This window comes from Rhinopithecus bieti, unplaced genomic scaffold, assembly GCF_001698545.2.
Source record: "Rhinopithecus bieti isolate Rb0 unplaced genomic scaffold, ASM169854v2 scaffold_26426, whole genome shotgun sequence".
In the NCBI taxonomy this organism is placed as follows: domain Eukaryota; kingdom Metazoa; phylum Chordata; class Mammalia; order Primates; family Cercopithecidae; genus Rhinopithecus; species Rhinopithecus bieti.
Genome location: NW_016811945.1, coordinates 887,327 through 901,316, shown reverse-complemented (window position 1 = coordinate 901,316; position 13,990 = coordinate 887,327). Strand labels below are relative to the sequence as shown.

The 13,990-nt window shown below is 43.0% G+C and overlaps 1 protein-coding gene across 1 annotated transcript in view; it reads left to right on the top strand.

Annotated features, from left to right (window-relative positions):
- CHP1 (calcineurin like EF-hand protein 1) overlaps positions 1 to 13,211 on the top strand; it is a 42,246-nt gene extending 29,035 nt beyond the window's left edge. Inside the window, exons 4-5 of the mRNA XM_017895397.1 lie at positions 5,552 to 5,679; positions 13,069 to 13,211. Coding sequence (XP_017750886.1) covers positions 5,552 to 5,679; positions 13,069 to 13,211 — 271 coding nt within the window. The remainder of the gene's footprint in view (positions 1 to 5,551; positions 5,680 to 13,068) is intronic.
- The last annotated feature ends 779 nt before the right edge of the window (positions 13,212 to 13,990 follow it).

Sequence of the window (13,990 nt, the reverse complement as noted above, 5' to 3'; positions counted from 1 at the left end):
ATATATATATATATATGTATATACACACACACACACATATAATTTCAATATATAATCAATATTAAAAATAACTGAGATACTTTACTTTTTTTGTTTTGTTTTGTTTTTGTTTTGAGACAGAGTCTTGCTCGGTGCCCACGTTGGAGTGCAGTGGTGCCATCTTGGCTCACTGCAACCTCCACCTCCCAGGTTCAAGCGATTCTCCAGCCTCAGCCTCTAAGGTAGCTGGGATTACAGCCACATGCCACCATACCCGGCTAATTTTTGTATTTTTAGTAGAGACGGGGTTTCACCATGTTGGCCAGGCTGGTCTTGAGCTCCTGACCTCAGGTGATCTGCCTGCCTCAGCCTCCCAAAGTGCTGGGATTACTGGTGTGCGCCACCACGCCCAGCCTACATTTTTTCATAATAAGTCTTTGAAACCCAGTGTGTAGTTTACACTTAAACACATATCAGGTCAGACTGACCATGTTTCCAGTGCACATAACCAGATGTGACAAGTGACTGCAATATTGAATAGCGCAGCTTGTGTACCTGTGCTTGCTCTACATATCCTCTCTTGCAGACACTTTTTCCCTTTCTCTTTCCCCTCTCTTCCTACCTACACATACACTATGTGTATGTGCATACATGTATGTACATACATACACATATATACATGTAGGTATATACACATATATATACTTATGTAATTTTTTTGTGTATGCGTGTTCACATAATTGTATTTCTGAACTATTTCAGGGTAAGTTGCATAGTTATGACCCTTTACCTCTGAATGCACTAGTGTGTGTTTGCTAAGAATAGGGACATTCTTTTACATATCCATAGTATAGTTATCTACTTCAGTAAACTTACATTGATACAATCCTCTTATCTAATCTCTTACTCTGTTGTATTAACATATTATCTAGTTTATTCTAATTTATATTCATATTCCAATTTTGTCATCCAATAATCTGTTTTCTAGCACTTCCCCACCTCCGGTACAGGATCTAATCTGGGTCAGTTATCATGTCTCTTTAGCCTCCTTTAATCTGGAACATTTCCCCAGCCTTTATTTTACTTTTGTGATACTGAATAAACATATAGTTCTCATAACACACACACTTTGTAAAGTAGATTGTTCTTAACGTGGGGTTTTCTAGTGTGAAACTAGTCTTTTGATATGCTTCACTACCTAATACGCTGCTTTCAGAGTAGTGAGTAAATATTTACTGCTTTGATTAGGTACCTTTTCATCAATAAAGCTTACATATAAGCTTGTTTTAAGTAATTTCCTCAACAATCTATTCCTAGTTCATATGGATAGTCTATGACCCACAGGACTTCAAAATATTATATGGGTGCCAGTTTTTAATGAGACTGTCAATGAGGACACTGTCAGATAAAATGCCTGGAGGAAATTTTAGAACTCTAAATTGAGAGCAAAGGAATTTGCTAGTTGAGAGGATTGGGCCTTCAGTAAATGTGAGGGAAAGTCAGAAGGCGAATGAGGTCGAGCAGTTAGTTCATGTAAAGACGGGAATCAAATCATGTTGACTACGAGGAATCTTATGCCCTCCTTCATTTTTCCCTTTCTCTCTCCTTGAACTGCCCTGTTTGTTTCAGGTATGGTTTTTATGCTGAATTCTTCCTTTTTTCTACTTCCTCTTTTACCCCTGCAAAGCATTGAACCCTTTCCAGAGATAACTTTCACAGCTATGCTTTGTATCCAAACCTTTTGCAATGAAAAGTAAACCCAGGAGAGTCACCTTGCCAACTTTTTTTCAGAATTCTTTAGTCACCATTGATTACTTGAATAAGCAGCTTGTGGGAAGCTGTTTTGTAAAGTTAAACTACATTTGCTGTGACTATAGTATCACCTGTCATTCTGTCCACGAATCTACTGCTAAGGAAATGGGACAGTGCATATGAGGAAGTGGAGGGCTCTACTGGGCTGCACTGCTTAGCTCTTAGCAAGCTGTGACTGCTTCTTGCTCTAATCACATAGATGTATTTGGCTTCTGGGTTTTTCTTTCTTCCCTAGGCATATGCACATGGGGCTTTTTTTTTTTTTAAAAAAAGAGTGAGATTTGAAAGTGGGCTATGTTTATTTAATTCCCTTTTACCCAGAAACTTTATGCTAGCAATAATCATTAATGTGTTTTTTCTAGCATATGATTTAAATTTTACTCCATGTTACTTGATTCCTCAGATCTGACATTTTTTACCAGATCCTGGTCCATCAGCAGTATAGATACATTGAAGAACCAAAAGATCATTCTTTTTTTTGCTTTGTTTTGTTTTGTTTTGTTTGTTTTTTTGAGACGGAGTCTCCCTCTATCGCCCAGGCTGGCGTGCAGTGGCGTGATCTTGGCTCACTGCAACCTCTGCCTCCTGGGTTCAAGCAATTCTTCTGCCGCAGCCTCCCCAAGTAGCTGGGACTACAGGCGCACGCCACCACGCCCGGCTAAGTAGAGACAAGGTTTCACCATGCTGACCAGGCCGGTCTCGAACTCTTGACCTCAGGTGATCCACCAGCCTCGGCCTCCCAAAGTGCTGGGATTACAGGCATGAGCCACCGCGCCCAGCCAAGGTCATTCTTTTGAGTGCAGATGGCTCACGTAGCCTTTGAACTCTGCCTTTAGAAGGCCTATAAACTGAGTGTCTATAGAGCACAGAAGAGACGCTACATACCTCAGCTATTTGGTGGGTTACAGAGTGGGTTTTTATTTTAGGTAACCACAGGAACCAGGTCATCTGCCTTAGATAAATAAATGATATTATGTCACACGGGGCATTCTTTTTTAATATTAAAGAACATTCTTCATTCAAATTTTGAGAATTATTTCTTACAGGGTAATTGATTAGCCTGTGGCACAATAAAAAGATTTTCTCTAAGCTTAAGTACCAAGAAGGCTTTATACACAAGAGGTCTAGGTCTTTCAAATCTTTTTTTTTTTTTTTTTTTTTTTTGACGATGGAGTATCACCCTGTCGCAGCCGCCGCCAGGCGGAGTGCAGTGGGTGATCTGGGGCTCGCACTGCAAGCTCGCGCCTCCTGGGTTCACGCATTCCTCCTGCCTCATCCTCCCGAGTAGCTGGACAGCGGCGCCTGCCACCACCACGCCCAGCTAATTTTTTGTATTTTTAGTAGAGGCGGGTTTCACTGTGTTAGTCAGGATGGTCTCTTGACCTTGTGATCCACCCATCTTGGCCTCCCAAAGTGCTGGAATTACAGGCGTGAGCCACCGCGCGCGGCAAAATCATTCTTTTTTGAGATAGAGTCTCCCTCTGTCACCCAGGCTAGAGTGCAGTGGTGTGATCTCGGCTCATTGCAACCTCTATCTCTGGGGTTCAAGCAATTCTTGTGCCTCAGGCTCTTGAGTAGCTGGGATTATAGACCCCAGCTAATTTTTGTATTTTTAGTAGAGACGGGGTTTCACCATGTTGGCCAGGCTGGTCTTGAACTCCTGACCTGAGGTGATGCACCCTCCGTGGCCTCTCAGAGTACTAGGATTATAGACGTGAGCCACTGTGCTCGGCCTAAAAGATTATTTAGAGAAAAATTATCCAATTATGAGGGAAAATTAAAATCACAATGTGTCCACAGAATTATGCATATGTTTTAAATGTTTCAAAGTATTTATATTGATTGGAGAAATGCTTAAAAGTTAAAAGAAGGCAGGATACTAAATTACATAATACAGTTATCTAAAAAGCATAGAAAAGTTACTAGAAGAAAATGCATTCATATATATATGGGGGAGTCTTGCACCATCACCCAGGCTGGAGTACAGTGGCACAGTCTTGGCTCATGCAACCTCTGCCTCCTGTGTTCAAGTGATTCTCCCACCTCATCCTCCCAAATAACTGGGAGTATAAGTGTGAGCCACGGCGCCTGGCTGACTGATTCCTTCCTTCCTTCCTTCCTTCCTTCCCTCCCTCCCTCCCTCCCTCCTTCCTTCCCTCCCTCTCTCCTTCCCTCCCTTCCTTTTCTTTTCCTTTTCCTTCTCCTTCCTTTTTCTTTCCCTTTCCTTTCCTTTTCTTTCCTTTTTTTTTGACATAGTCTTGCTCTGTCACCCAGGCTGGAGTGCAGTGGTGCAATCTTGGCTCACTGTAGCCTCTGCCTCCCAGTTTCAAGTGATTCTCCTGCCTCAGCCTCCCGAGTAGCTGGGATTACAGGCACCCACTACCACACCCAGCTAATTTTTTTGTATTTTTAGTAGAGACAGGGTTTTACCATGTTGGCCAGGCTGGTCTCAACTCCTGGCCTCAAGTGATCTGCCTGCCTCAGCCTCCCAAAGTGTTAGGATTACAGACATGAACCACTGTGCCCAGCTAGAAAATAATATTTATATTAACTATGGTTGTAATTGGTAGAACTTGGATCAGTGTTTTTCTATCTACTTCTCTTTTTTCCACATTTTCAAAGATATGTTTGCTTTTATAATTAAATAAACTTGGCCAGGCATGGTGGCTCACGCCTGTAATCCTAGTACTTTGGGAGGCCGTAATCACGAGGAGATCAGGAGATCGAGACTATCCTGGCTAACATGGTGAAACCCCATCTCTACTAAAAATACAAAAAATTAGGCCTGGCGCACACCTGTAATCCCAGCACTTTGAGAGGCCGAGGTGGGCGGATCACCTGAGGTCGGGTGTTCGAGACTAGCCTGACCAACATGGAGAAACCATGTCTCTACTAAAAATACAAAATTAGCCAAGTGTAGTGACGCATGTGTGTAATCCCAGCTACTCGCAAGGCTGAGGTAGGAGAATTGCTTGAACCAGGGAGGCGGAGGTTGCAGTGAGCTGAGATCGTGCCATTGCATTCCAACCTGGGCAACGAGCGAAACTCCTTCTCAAAAAAAAAAAAAATTGGCCAGGCGTGTTGGCATGCGCCTGTAGTCCCAGCTACTTGGGAGGCTAAGGCAGGAGAATTGCTTGAATCCAGGAGGCAGAGGTGAGCTGAGATAGTGCCACTGCAGTCCAACCTGGGCGACAGAGCGAGACTTTGTCTCAAAATAAATAAATAAATATATAAATAAATAAGAAAAAAATTAAAAATTAAATAAACTTTATTTTAAAAGCAGCCTTTCCATAATGTGCCTTAATTTTAAAATATCCCTTGGTATACATTACTGCAGGGGAGATGTGGGAGGTGGCTGAGGAGTCACTGGGTTGAAATTACTTAACAGAGTTCAAAGCAAAGAGTTCAAGTTTTGGCTCTCTTGTATGGTGCTGGCACTACTCTACATTCGTGTTTTGGAAAAGAGATGCAAGTAAATTCAACAGATAACTCTAACCCTGGTAAGTCCTATTACCTAAGTCTGGTTAAATCATTTATCAAGTGGGAGTAGTAGTGGGAGTAATAGCACCTGCCTTACAAGGTTGGGGTGAGGCTTAAATGATATGGTACTGTGAGCCCCGAAGTACCGTGCACATGGAAAGAAACCTCATTAAATGAACTTTCAGGCTACCATAGCTAAAGCTTTTGCCAGTATATTTAATTTGTAAGAAATAATCACCGTGATTGACATGGTGTTCTGTTTGTTATATCTCACAATCAGAGAGGACCAGGTAAACTTCCGTGGATTCATGCGAACTTTGGCTCATTTCCGCCCCATTGAGGATAATGAAAAGAGCAAAGATGTGAATGGACCCGAACCTCTCAACAGCCGAAGCAACAAACTGCACTGTAAGGAGCTAAAGTCTTCTGGCTTAAAATACTTGCTTTTCATTTCTTAAAAGTCATGTACGTACTCACTCATTATTTGAACAAGCATTTACAAGAGCATACTGGTTAAGACCTCAGACTCTGGAGCTAAACTGGCCAAGACTAAATACTAGTCTACCCTTTTTTGGCCGTGTGACTTTGGGCAAGGTACTTAACCTCTTTGGGCTTCACTTTTCTCATCTGTAAAATAGGATTCTAAGGGGTTCCGCATTGGATTGTTGTGAGGATTAAACGAGTTAATAAATGTCAAGTGCTTCAAATAGTGCCTGGCATATACTAGGTACTTAATAAGTGTTACCTAGTATCATTGTAATTCATTGAGCACCTACTCAATGAGTAGGTGTGCCAGGCACTGTGTTAAGTGCTGGCATGGCAATAGTGAACGAGACCCAGGCCCCACCTTTAAGGAATAATGGCAATCCTCAGCTCATCTTAGAATTTGATAGACACTGGATGTGACTTAAGTAGTGGGGGACAGCTGGATATAGTGCAAGATTTAATTTTTATACCCATGTCTCATGCCCCTTTTCCTTTAATACTTGTTTGCTTTCCCTTCTGCCCTTATTGGTTCATGTATAATATTGCCCAATTCCTTACAACACTTCTCCAGGAAATTGAAATTAAAGTTCTCTTTTTATTCGATACAAGTTGAAATTGCAGTTGTATTAAAACTAACTGAAGGCTGAGCGCAGTGACTCATGCCTGTAATCCCAGCACTTTGGGAGGCCAAGGTAGGTGGATCACTTGAGCCCAGGAGGTTGAGACCAGCCTGGGCAACATGGTGAAACACTATCTCTAATAAAAATACAAAAATTAGCCAGGTGTGGTGGCATGCACCTGTGGTCCCAGGTACTTGGGAGGCTGAGGTGGGAGAATTGCTTGAGCCTGAGAGGTCGAGACTGCAGGGAACCATGATGGCACCACTGCACTTCAAGCCAGGTGACAGAAACTCTGTCTCAACAAAGAAACGAAAACAAAACAAAATCTTCCAAATAGCAGTAGTGGATTTGGGCGTTACTTGGTGTCTTAGGATGCCTTTAGCTGACTCAGCTGGCTTAAACAATAAGGAAATATATTAGCTCACTTTACAAGTCAGGTCAGGCCAGCAGGAGGGCTGATTCTGTTTCAAGCACTAGGGATTTTTCTCTTTACTCTGCCATCCTCATAGTCTGTTTTATCCTAAGGTATTATGGTCACATGACAGCTCTCAGTTGTTAACAGGGCTTTTTTTTTTTTCTTGTTCACATCTGGCAGTAGAGGAAGAGAGAGAGATATATATAGAGAGAGATCGAGACTGAAATTGAGCAACACTCCTCCCAAGCATGGAATGTAAGTCCTTCCCCTCACTTTGATAAGTCAGTTTAGATCAGGAGAGTGCCGAGTGCCGAGGAGATTAGGCTACTGAGATTCCCCTCCTGATGCTGTGGTTGGGGTTCTGCTAAGGAAGAAGGTTGGAATGCCCCAGAAATGGCAAACTTCAGGATGAGATAGAATAATAACAAAGTGCTATGCAGGTTATGCTTGGTTTTATTTTGTTTTTGCTTAATTTTTTGAGATAGGGTCTCACTCTGTCACCCAGGCTGAGTGCAGTGGCGTGATCACGGTTCACTATGGCCTTGACTTTCCTGGCTCAAGTGATCCTTTTGCCTCAGCCTCTCAAGTTGCTGGGACCACAGGCGTGTGCCCTACACCCAGCTAATTTTTTATTTTCTGATTTTTTCTAGGGATAGGGTCTCACTATGTTGTCCAGACTGGTCTCGAAATCTTGGACACGAGCAATCATCCCACCTTGGCCTCCTGAAGTGCTGGGATTACAGGCATGAGCCTCCATACCCAGCCTGTTTTTTTCGTTACATACTTTAGTCTTGGCTGTAGGATTAACTTGTATAGGAAACTAAAAATTAATTAGAATTCTGTTGCAGTCTAGGTGTAGGGATCACATTCATGTAATTAGACCGGTAAAACCAAAGCTATTCTAAGGCCAAAGAAAAGACTAGAAGAGTCCAAGAAGTCCTCAGTTTCTATCTAAATGTGTTGCTTCTCTTTGAAGTTCCCACAGCGCTATATAAGCTGTAGGATAGTGCCCCTTATTATAGACTGAGAGCAATTGAATGTCATATATCTAGCAACACATTTGCTACTGAGACACAGTAGCAAAGGGGATGTGGGCTGGGTGTGGTGGCTCACTCCTATAATCCCAGCACTTTGGGAGGCTGAGGCAGGCGGATCACCTGAGGTCAGGAGTTCAAGACAAGCCTGGCCAACATAGTGAAATCCCATTTCTACAAAAATACAAAACAAAATTAGCCAGGCATAATGACGGGTGCCTGTAATCCCAGCTACTCAGGAGGCTGAAGCGGGAGAATTGCTTGAACCCAGGAGGCGGAGGCTGTAGTGAGCCGAGATCGTGCCATTGCACTCCTGCCTGGGTGATAGAGCAAGACTCTGTCTCAAAAAAAAAAAAAAAAGAAAGGGTATGTGTTACTTAGAAATGTGAGTTTACAGGCCAGGCGTGATGGCTCATGCCTGTAATCCCAGCACTTTGGGAGGCCAAGGCGGGTGGATCACTTGAGATCAGGAATTCAAGACCAGTCTGGGCAACATGGTGAAACCCCGTCTCTACTAAAAATGCAAAAAATTAGCCTGGCGTAGTGGCGGGCGCCTGTAATCCCAGTTACTTGGGAGGCTGAGACAGGAGAATGGTTTGATCCTGGGGAGCGGAGATTGCAGTGAGCCGAGATTGCACCACCGCTGTCCAGCCTGGGCAACAGAGCAAGACTCCATCTCAAAAAAAAAAAAAAGAAATGTGGGTTTACAGAGGAGTGGAACCAAATTTTATTACAGGTTATCCTTTGCATAGAATACTGTCTTCAGGGACTCTGAGAACACACTTTGTCCGATTTCTTTTTTATGCCACAGTGAGAGAATTTTAATCACAATCATCAAGGCTCAACTATGCCCGTGTAGGCACAGGCCCAAGTACATATAGTGCCACTCTGCTCTTCTGTTTGTCTCCTAGAAGTGGTACCTTATTGCTTTCCTCTTTGAACTGGTGAGGTTATAATAATGCTTTGTGTAGGCCAGGTGCAGTGGCTCATGCCTGTAATCCCAGCACTTTGGGAGGCTGAGGTGGGTGGATCACCTGAGGTCAGGAGTTCGAGACCAGCCTGACCAACATGGTGAAACCATGTCTCTTCTAAAAATACAAAATTAACCAGGCATGGTGGCGCATGCCTGTAATCCCAGCTACTCGGGAGGCTGAGGCAGGAGAATTGCATGAACCTGGGAGGCAGATGTTACAGTGAGCCAAGATCACGCTATTGCACTCCAGACTGGGCAATAAGAGCGAAACTCCATCTCAATAATAATAATAATAATAATAATAATGCTTTGTGTAAAAGATACAGCCCTATGTACAGGTGGATAGTGTTAAAAAAAAAAAGTAAAAAGTGTAATTCATCTTAGAATGCCCAGGGCATGGTAAGTAAGAGAGAATTCTAGAGGTTTACAGGTTTTCCTTCCCACATTCTAATTGTCTTCTTAAATGGTTTAAGTTTTTATAAAACATAATGATGTGGAAAGTAAAGAGTCTACATTAGAATATTTTTTTTGGGTGTTGAGGAGTATAGGTGGAGTAGAGCTTGGGAGAGTAGCCAGGAAGAAATAGCAGCATTATTCATAGAATCCAAAAGGTAGAAGCAATCCTAGTATCCATCGACAGATCAATGGATAAATAAAATGTTGGGTACACATACAATGGAATATTAGTCTGTATTAAAATAGAAAATTCTGAGGCCAGGCTCGGTGGCTCACGCCTGTAATCCCAACACTTTGGGAGGCCGAGGCGGTTGGATCATGCGATCAGGAGTTCAAGACCAGCCTGGCCAATATGGTGAAATCCCATCTCTACTAAAAATACAAAAATGAGCCTGGCGCGGTGGTGGATGTCTGTAATCTTAGCTACTTGGGAGGCTGAGGCAGGAGAATTGCTTGAACCCAGGAGGCGGAGGTTGCACTGAGCTGAGATCATACCACTGCACTCTAACCTGGGTGACAGAGCAAGACTCCATCTCAAAAAAAAGGAAATTCTGGCACATGGTACAACATGGATGAATCTTGAAGACATTTTGCTGAGTGAAATAAAGTGGATATAAAGGACAAATATTGTATGAGTCCTCTTATGTGAGGTTTCCAGAGTGGTCAAATTTGTAGAGACACAAAGTAGAACAGTGGTTGCCCAGGGCTGGGGGATGGTGATGGTGATGGTAATGGAGTTATTGTTAAAAGGGTACATTTTCTGCTGGTGAAGATGCAGAAGTTATGGGGAGATGGATGGTGGTGATGCTTGCACAACAGTGTGAAAGTACTTAATGCCACAGAACTGTACCTGTAGAAAAGGTTTAAATGATAAGTTTTATGTATATTTTACCACAATTAAAAAAAAAAAAAGAAGCAGCTGGGAATGGTGGCTCATGCCTGTAATCCCAACACTTTGGGAGGACAAGATGGGCGGATTGCCTGAGGTCAGGAGTTTGAGACCAGCCTGGCTAACATGGTGAAACCCTGTCTCTACTAAAAATACAAAAATTAGCCGGGCATGGTGGCACATATGTGTATGTAGTCCCAGCTACTATGTGTATGTAGTCCCAGCTACTCAGGAGGTTAAGACAGGGAAATCGCTTGAACCTAGAAGACAGAGAGGTTTCAGTGAGCCGAGATCATGCCACTGCACTCCAGCCTGGGCGACAGAGCAAGACTCTATCTCCCAAAAAGAAAAAAAAAAAGAAGCAATAGCATTGATTGAAGTAAAGGTAAAGGTTTGTAGCCTGGGCAACAGAATGAGACCCAGTATCTACCAAAAAAAAAAAAAATTGAGCCGGGCGTGGTGGCACACACCTGTATTCCTAGCTACTCAGTAGGCTAAGGCAGGAGGATCACTTGAGCCCAGAAGTTTGGGGCTGCAGTGAGCCATGATTGCACCAATGCACTCCAGCCTGGGCGACAGAGTTGAGACCCTATCTCTTAAAAAAAATAAAATAAAAAAATTAAAAAATAAAAAGGAAGGTAAAGGTTTGACTGAGATCATTCTTTTGGTTTTTCATTAAGCAAATGTTTGAGCACCTACTACATGCCAGGTACTATTTTAGGCCCAGGATACAGTGATGAATAAATCAGGTAAGGCCCTTGCTTTCTTAGAACTTACGATCTAATAAGAGAGACAGACTATAGAGAAGACGGGTGAATAAACAAGATTTATTATGGCAAGGTCTGTGAAGGAAGTGAATACATGAGATGAGAAAGGCATGGGAAGATGTCACTACTTTAGAAAGAGTGGTCGGTGAAAACCTCTCTGAGGAGTTGAAATTTGAGCTAAAGGTCCCGGCACAGTGGCTCACTGCTATAATCCTAGCACTTTGGGAGACCGAGGCAGGAGGATTGCTTGAGCCCAGGTGTTCAAGACCAGCTGTCCGGGTGTGGTGGCTCACACCTGTAATCCCAGGACTTTGGGAGACTGAGGCGTGTGGATCACAAGGTCAAGAGATCGAGACGATCCTGGCCAACATGGTGAAACCCCATCTCTACTAAAAATGCAAAAATTAGCCGGGTGTGATGGCGCATGTCTGTAATCCCAGCTCCTCAGGAGGCTGGGGCAGGAGAATTGCTTGAACCTGGGAGGCGGAGGTTGCAGTGAACCAAGATCATGCCACTGCACTCCAGACTGGGCAAAAGAGCAAGACTCCATCTCAAAAAAAACCGATTTATCTAGACAAAGACTTTGTACCTTTCACCAGCCTGGGCAATGTAGTGAGACCCTAGCTCTGCAAAAATTTTTAAAAATTAGCCAGGCGTGGTGTCTGTGGTTCCCACTACTCTGGAAGCTCAGGTGAGAGGCTCCTTTGAGCCTGGGAGGTTGAGGCTGTAGTGAGTCATGATTGTGCTGCTGCACCCAGCCTGGGAGACAGAGCAGGACCCTGTCTGAAAAAAATAAATAAATAAAAATAAAATTAACCACATTAAACATAACAGAAAATATATATATATCAGAAGTCTCTCCTAGCTACTTCCTTTCTCTGGAATTCTGATACATACCTTACAAGGAGTAAATTAGATTTAAAAATTACTTTTATGTCATCTTTCAGTGGACTCGCCCTTTTATTCTGGAGGGGAATGATACTTAAACCTGTAGATATTGATCCATGTTCTTATGCCTTTGTGCCTAATAATAGCTCTGCCTGGAATGGCCACCCCTTGGCACATTTCTGTTTATCTTTCAAGGCCTTGTTCAAATGTTACCTCTCCTTGATGTTTCCCCAGCTCCACCAGAAAGCCACGTCTGCCATACACTTTGTTCCCCCAACATTTTGGATATGTTGTAGTGCTTAGGATGTAGGTAGGATGTATTCCAGAGAGTCGTGTATGTTGTTCTCCTCTACTAGATAGTGAGTTCCTAAGGACAGAGTCTAAACCCGTGTATCTTAATAGCTCTAGAGTAGTGGATTTGGGACTTTTAGGGTTTGCAGCACTCTGTTTAAGACCCACAATCTTAGTGGCATTCTTGAAGTGATTCAAAACCTAAAAACCACACTAAATTCAGTTGTGGGACAAGACATTCACGTCCTCAGGCTGGCGATTTGTCACGACACCTATAAAATCACCCAGAGATAACACCCTATTCTGTTGGCAGCCCTTCAGCAACATGGCAGAAATCTAATGACTTTGCTTTTCTGATTTCTATCTCATGGACCCAAGCAAAGTTCTCATATATCCTAGCTTCTAGAAGGCTTAAAGAGAAAGAAACATGATAAGGCCAGGAGACCATCTGAGCCATCATATTTATTTGAAACTCAATTTCTTTACCTGCAGGACTCCCCAGTGGTAGAGAATGACTTGAAATTTGAGACTGTTTTGCCCAGGAGGCTCTTTTCCCAAAGCAGCACTTTGTGTGGGCAGCTCTCGTGGTGCCTGTATGGTGCCTATCGTTGGTTCTCCCTGAGTGGTACCTGGTAGAATTGATGTTTGTGTGAGGTGACCTAACTTACAGAACCATGTAAGGGGTGTTTTGGGGGGCTGTTTAACATTGTAGGTTAAGAAAAAGGACGTTTGGCTTTCTTTTTATGAAGTTTTCTGATTTGTTGGAAGAGGGAGCATACTTCATTTAACCTAAGAACTCATCAATTTGCAATTCTTCAGTGTTACAACTTTTTAAAAGCCCTATAAGTAATGGCAGTTGTTCTTGGAAAATTGATTAATTGGCTGTCAGTTTTCTGTCTAGTGTCTTATATATTTAGTGCCTTGAGAAGGGGCATCACACTACAGAATTTTGACTAACTTTATGTTTTTCCCTTACAGTTGCCTTTCGACTGTATGATTTGGATAAAGATGAAAAGATCTCCCGTGATGAGCTGTTACAGGTATGTCGGGGAGCTCCTGGAGAACTTGTGCTTGGACTCTGCCTGCTTATTATTGTGGGCAGGAACTGTTCTTTCCTTTAGTAAGCGTTTAATACCTGCTATGTGCAGAGTCTTGTCCTGGTTATAAGGCAAAGGAGATGACCTGGGAAAACTTGAAATGGCTCATTGTGTTTTCAGAGACAGATGTCTCTACTATCTAAAAGCTAACTAGGCTGGGCATGGTGGCTCACGCCTGTAATCCCAACACTTTGGGATGCCAAGGCGGGCTGATCACCTGAGGTCAGGAATTCAAGAGCAGCCTGGCCAACATGGTAAAAACCTGTCTCTACTAGAAATACAAAAAGTGAAGGGGTGGCCTGCCCCTCCACACCTGTGGGCGTTTCTCGTTAGGTGGGACTTGAGAAAAGAAATGAGACACAGAGACAAAGTATAGAGAAAGAAAAAGTGGGCCCAGGGAACCGGCGCTCAGCATACAGAGGACCCACTCATTATCTTTAACATCTTAGAAAAAGGGAAGTGGCAGGATAATAGGATCATCGTAGGGAGAAGGTGAGCAATAAGACAAATGAATAAAGATCTCTGTGACATGAATAAGTTTAAGGAAAAGTGCTGTGCCTTGATATGCATATGCAAATATCTCCATAAACCTTTTAGTGCATGAAGAGCAGCATTGTGCTAGCAAGTCCCACCTTTCGTCCTAAGGCAGTTTTCTCCTTTCTCAGTAAACAGAACATAAATCGGGTTTTACACCGAGATGTTCCATTGCCCAGGGATGGGCAGGAGACAGATGCTTTTCTCTATCTCAGCTGCCAAGAGGCCTTCTTTCCTCTTATACTAATCCTCCTCAGCACAGACCCTTC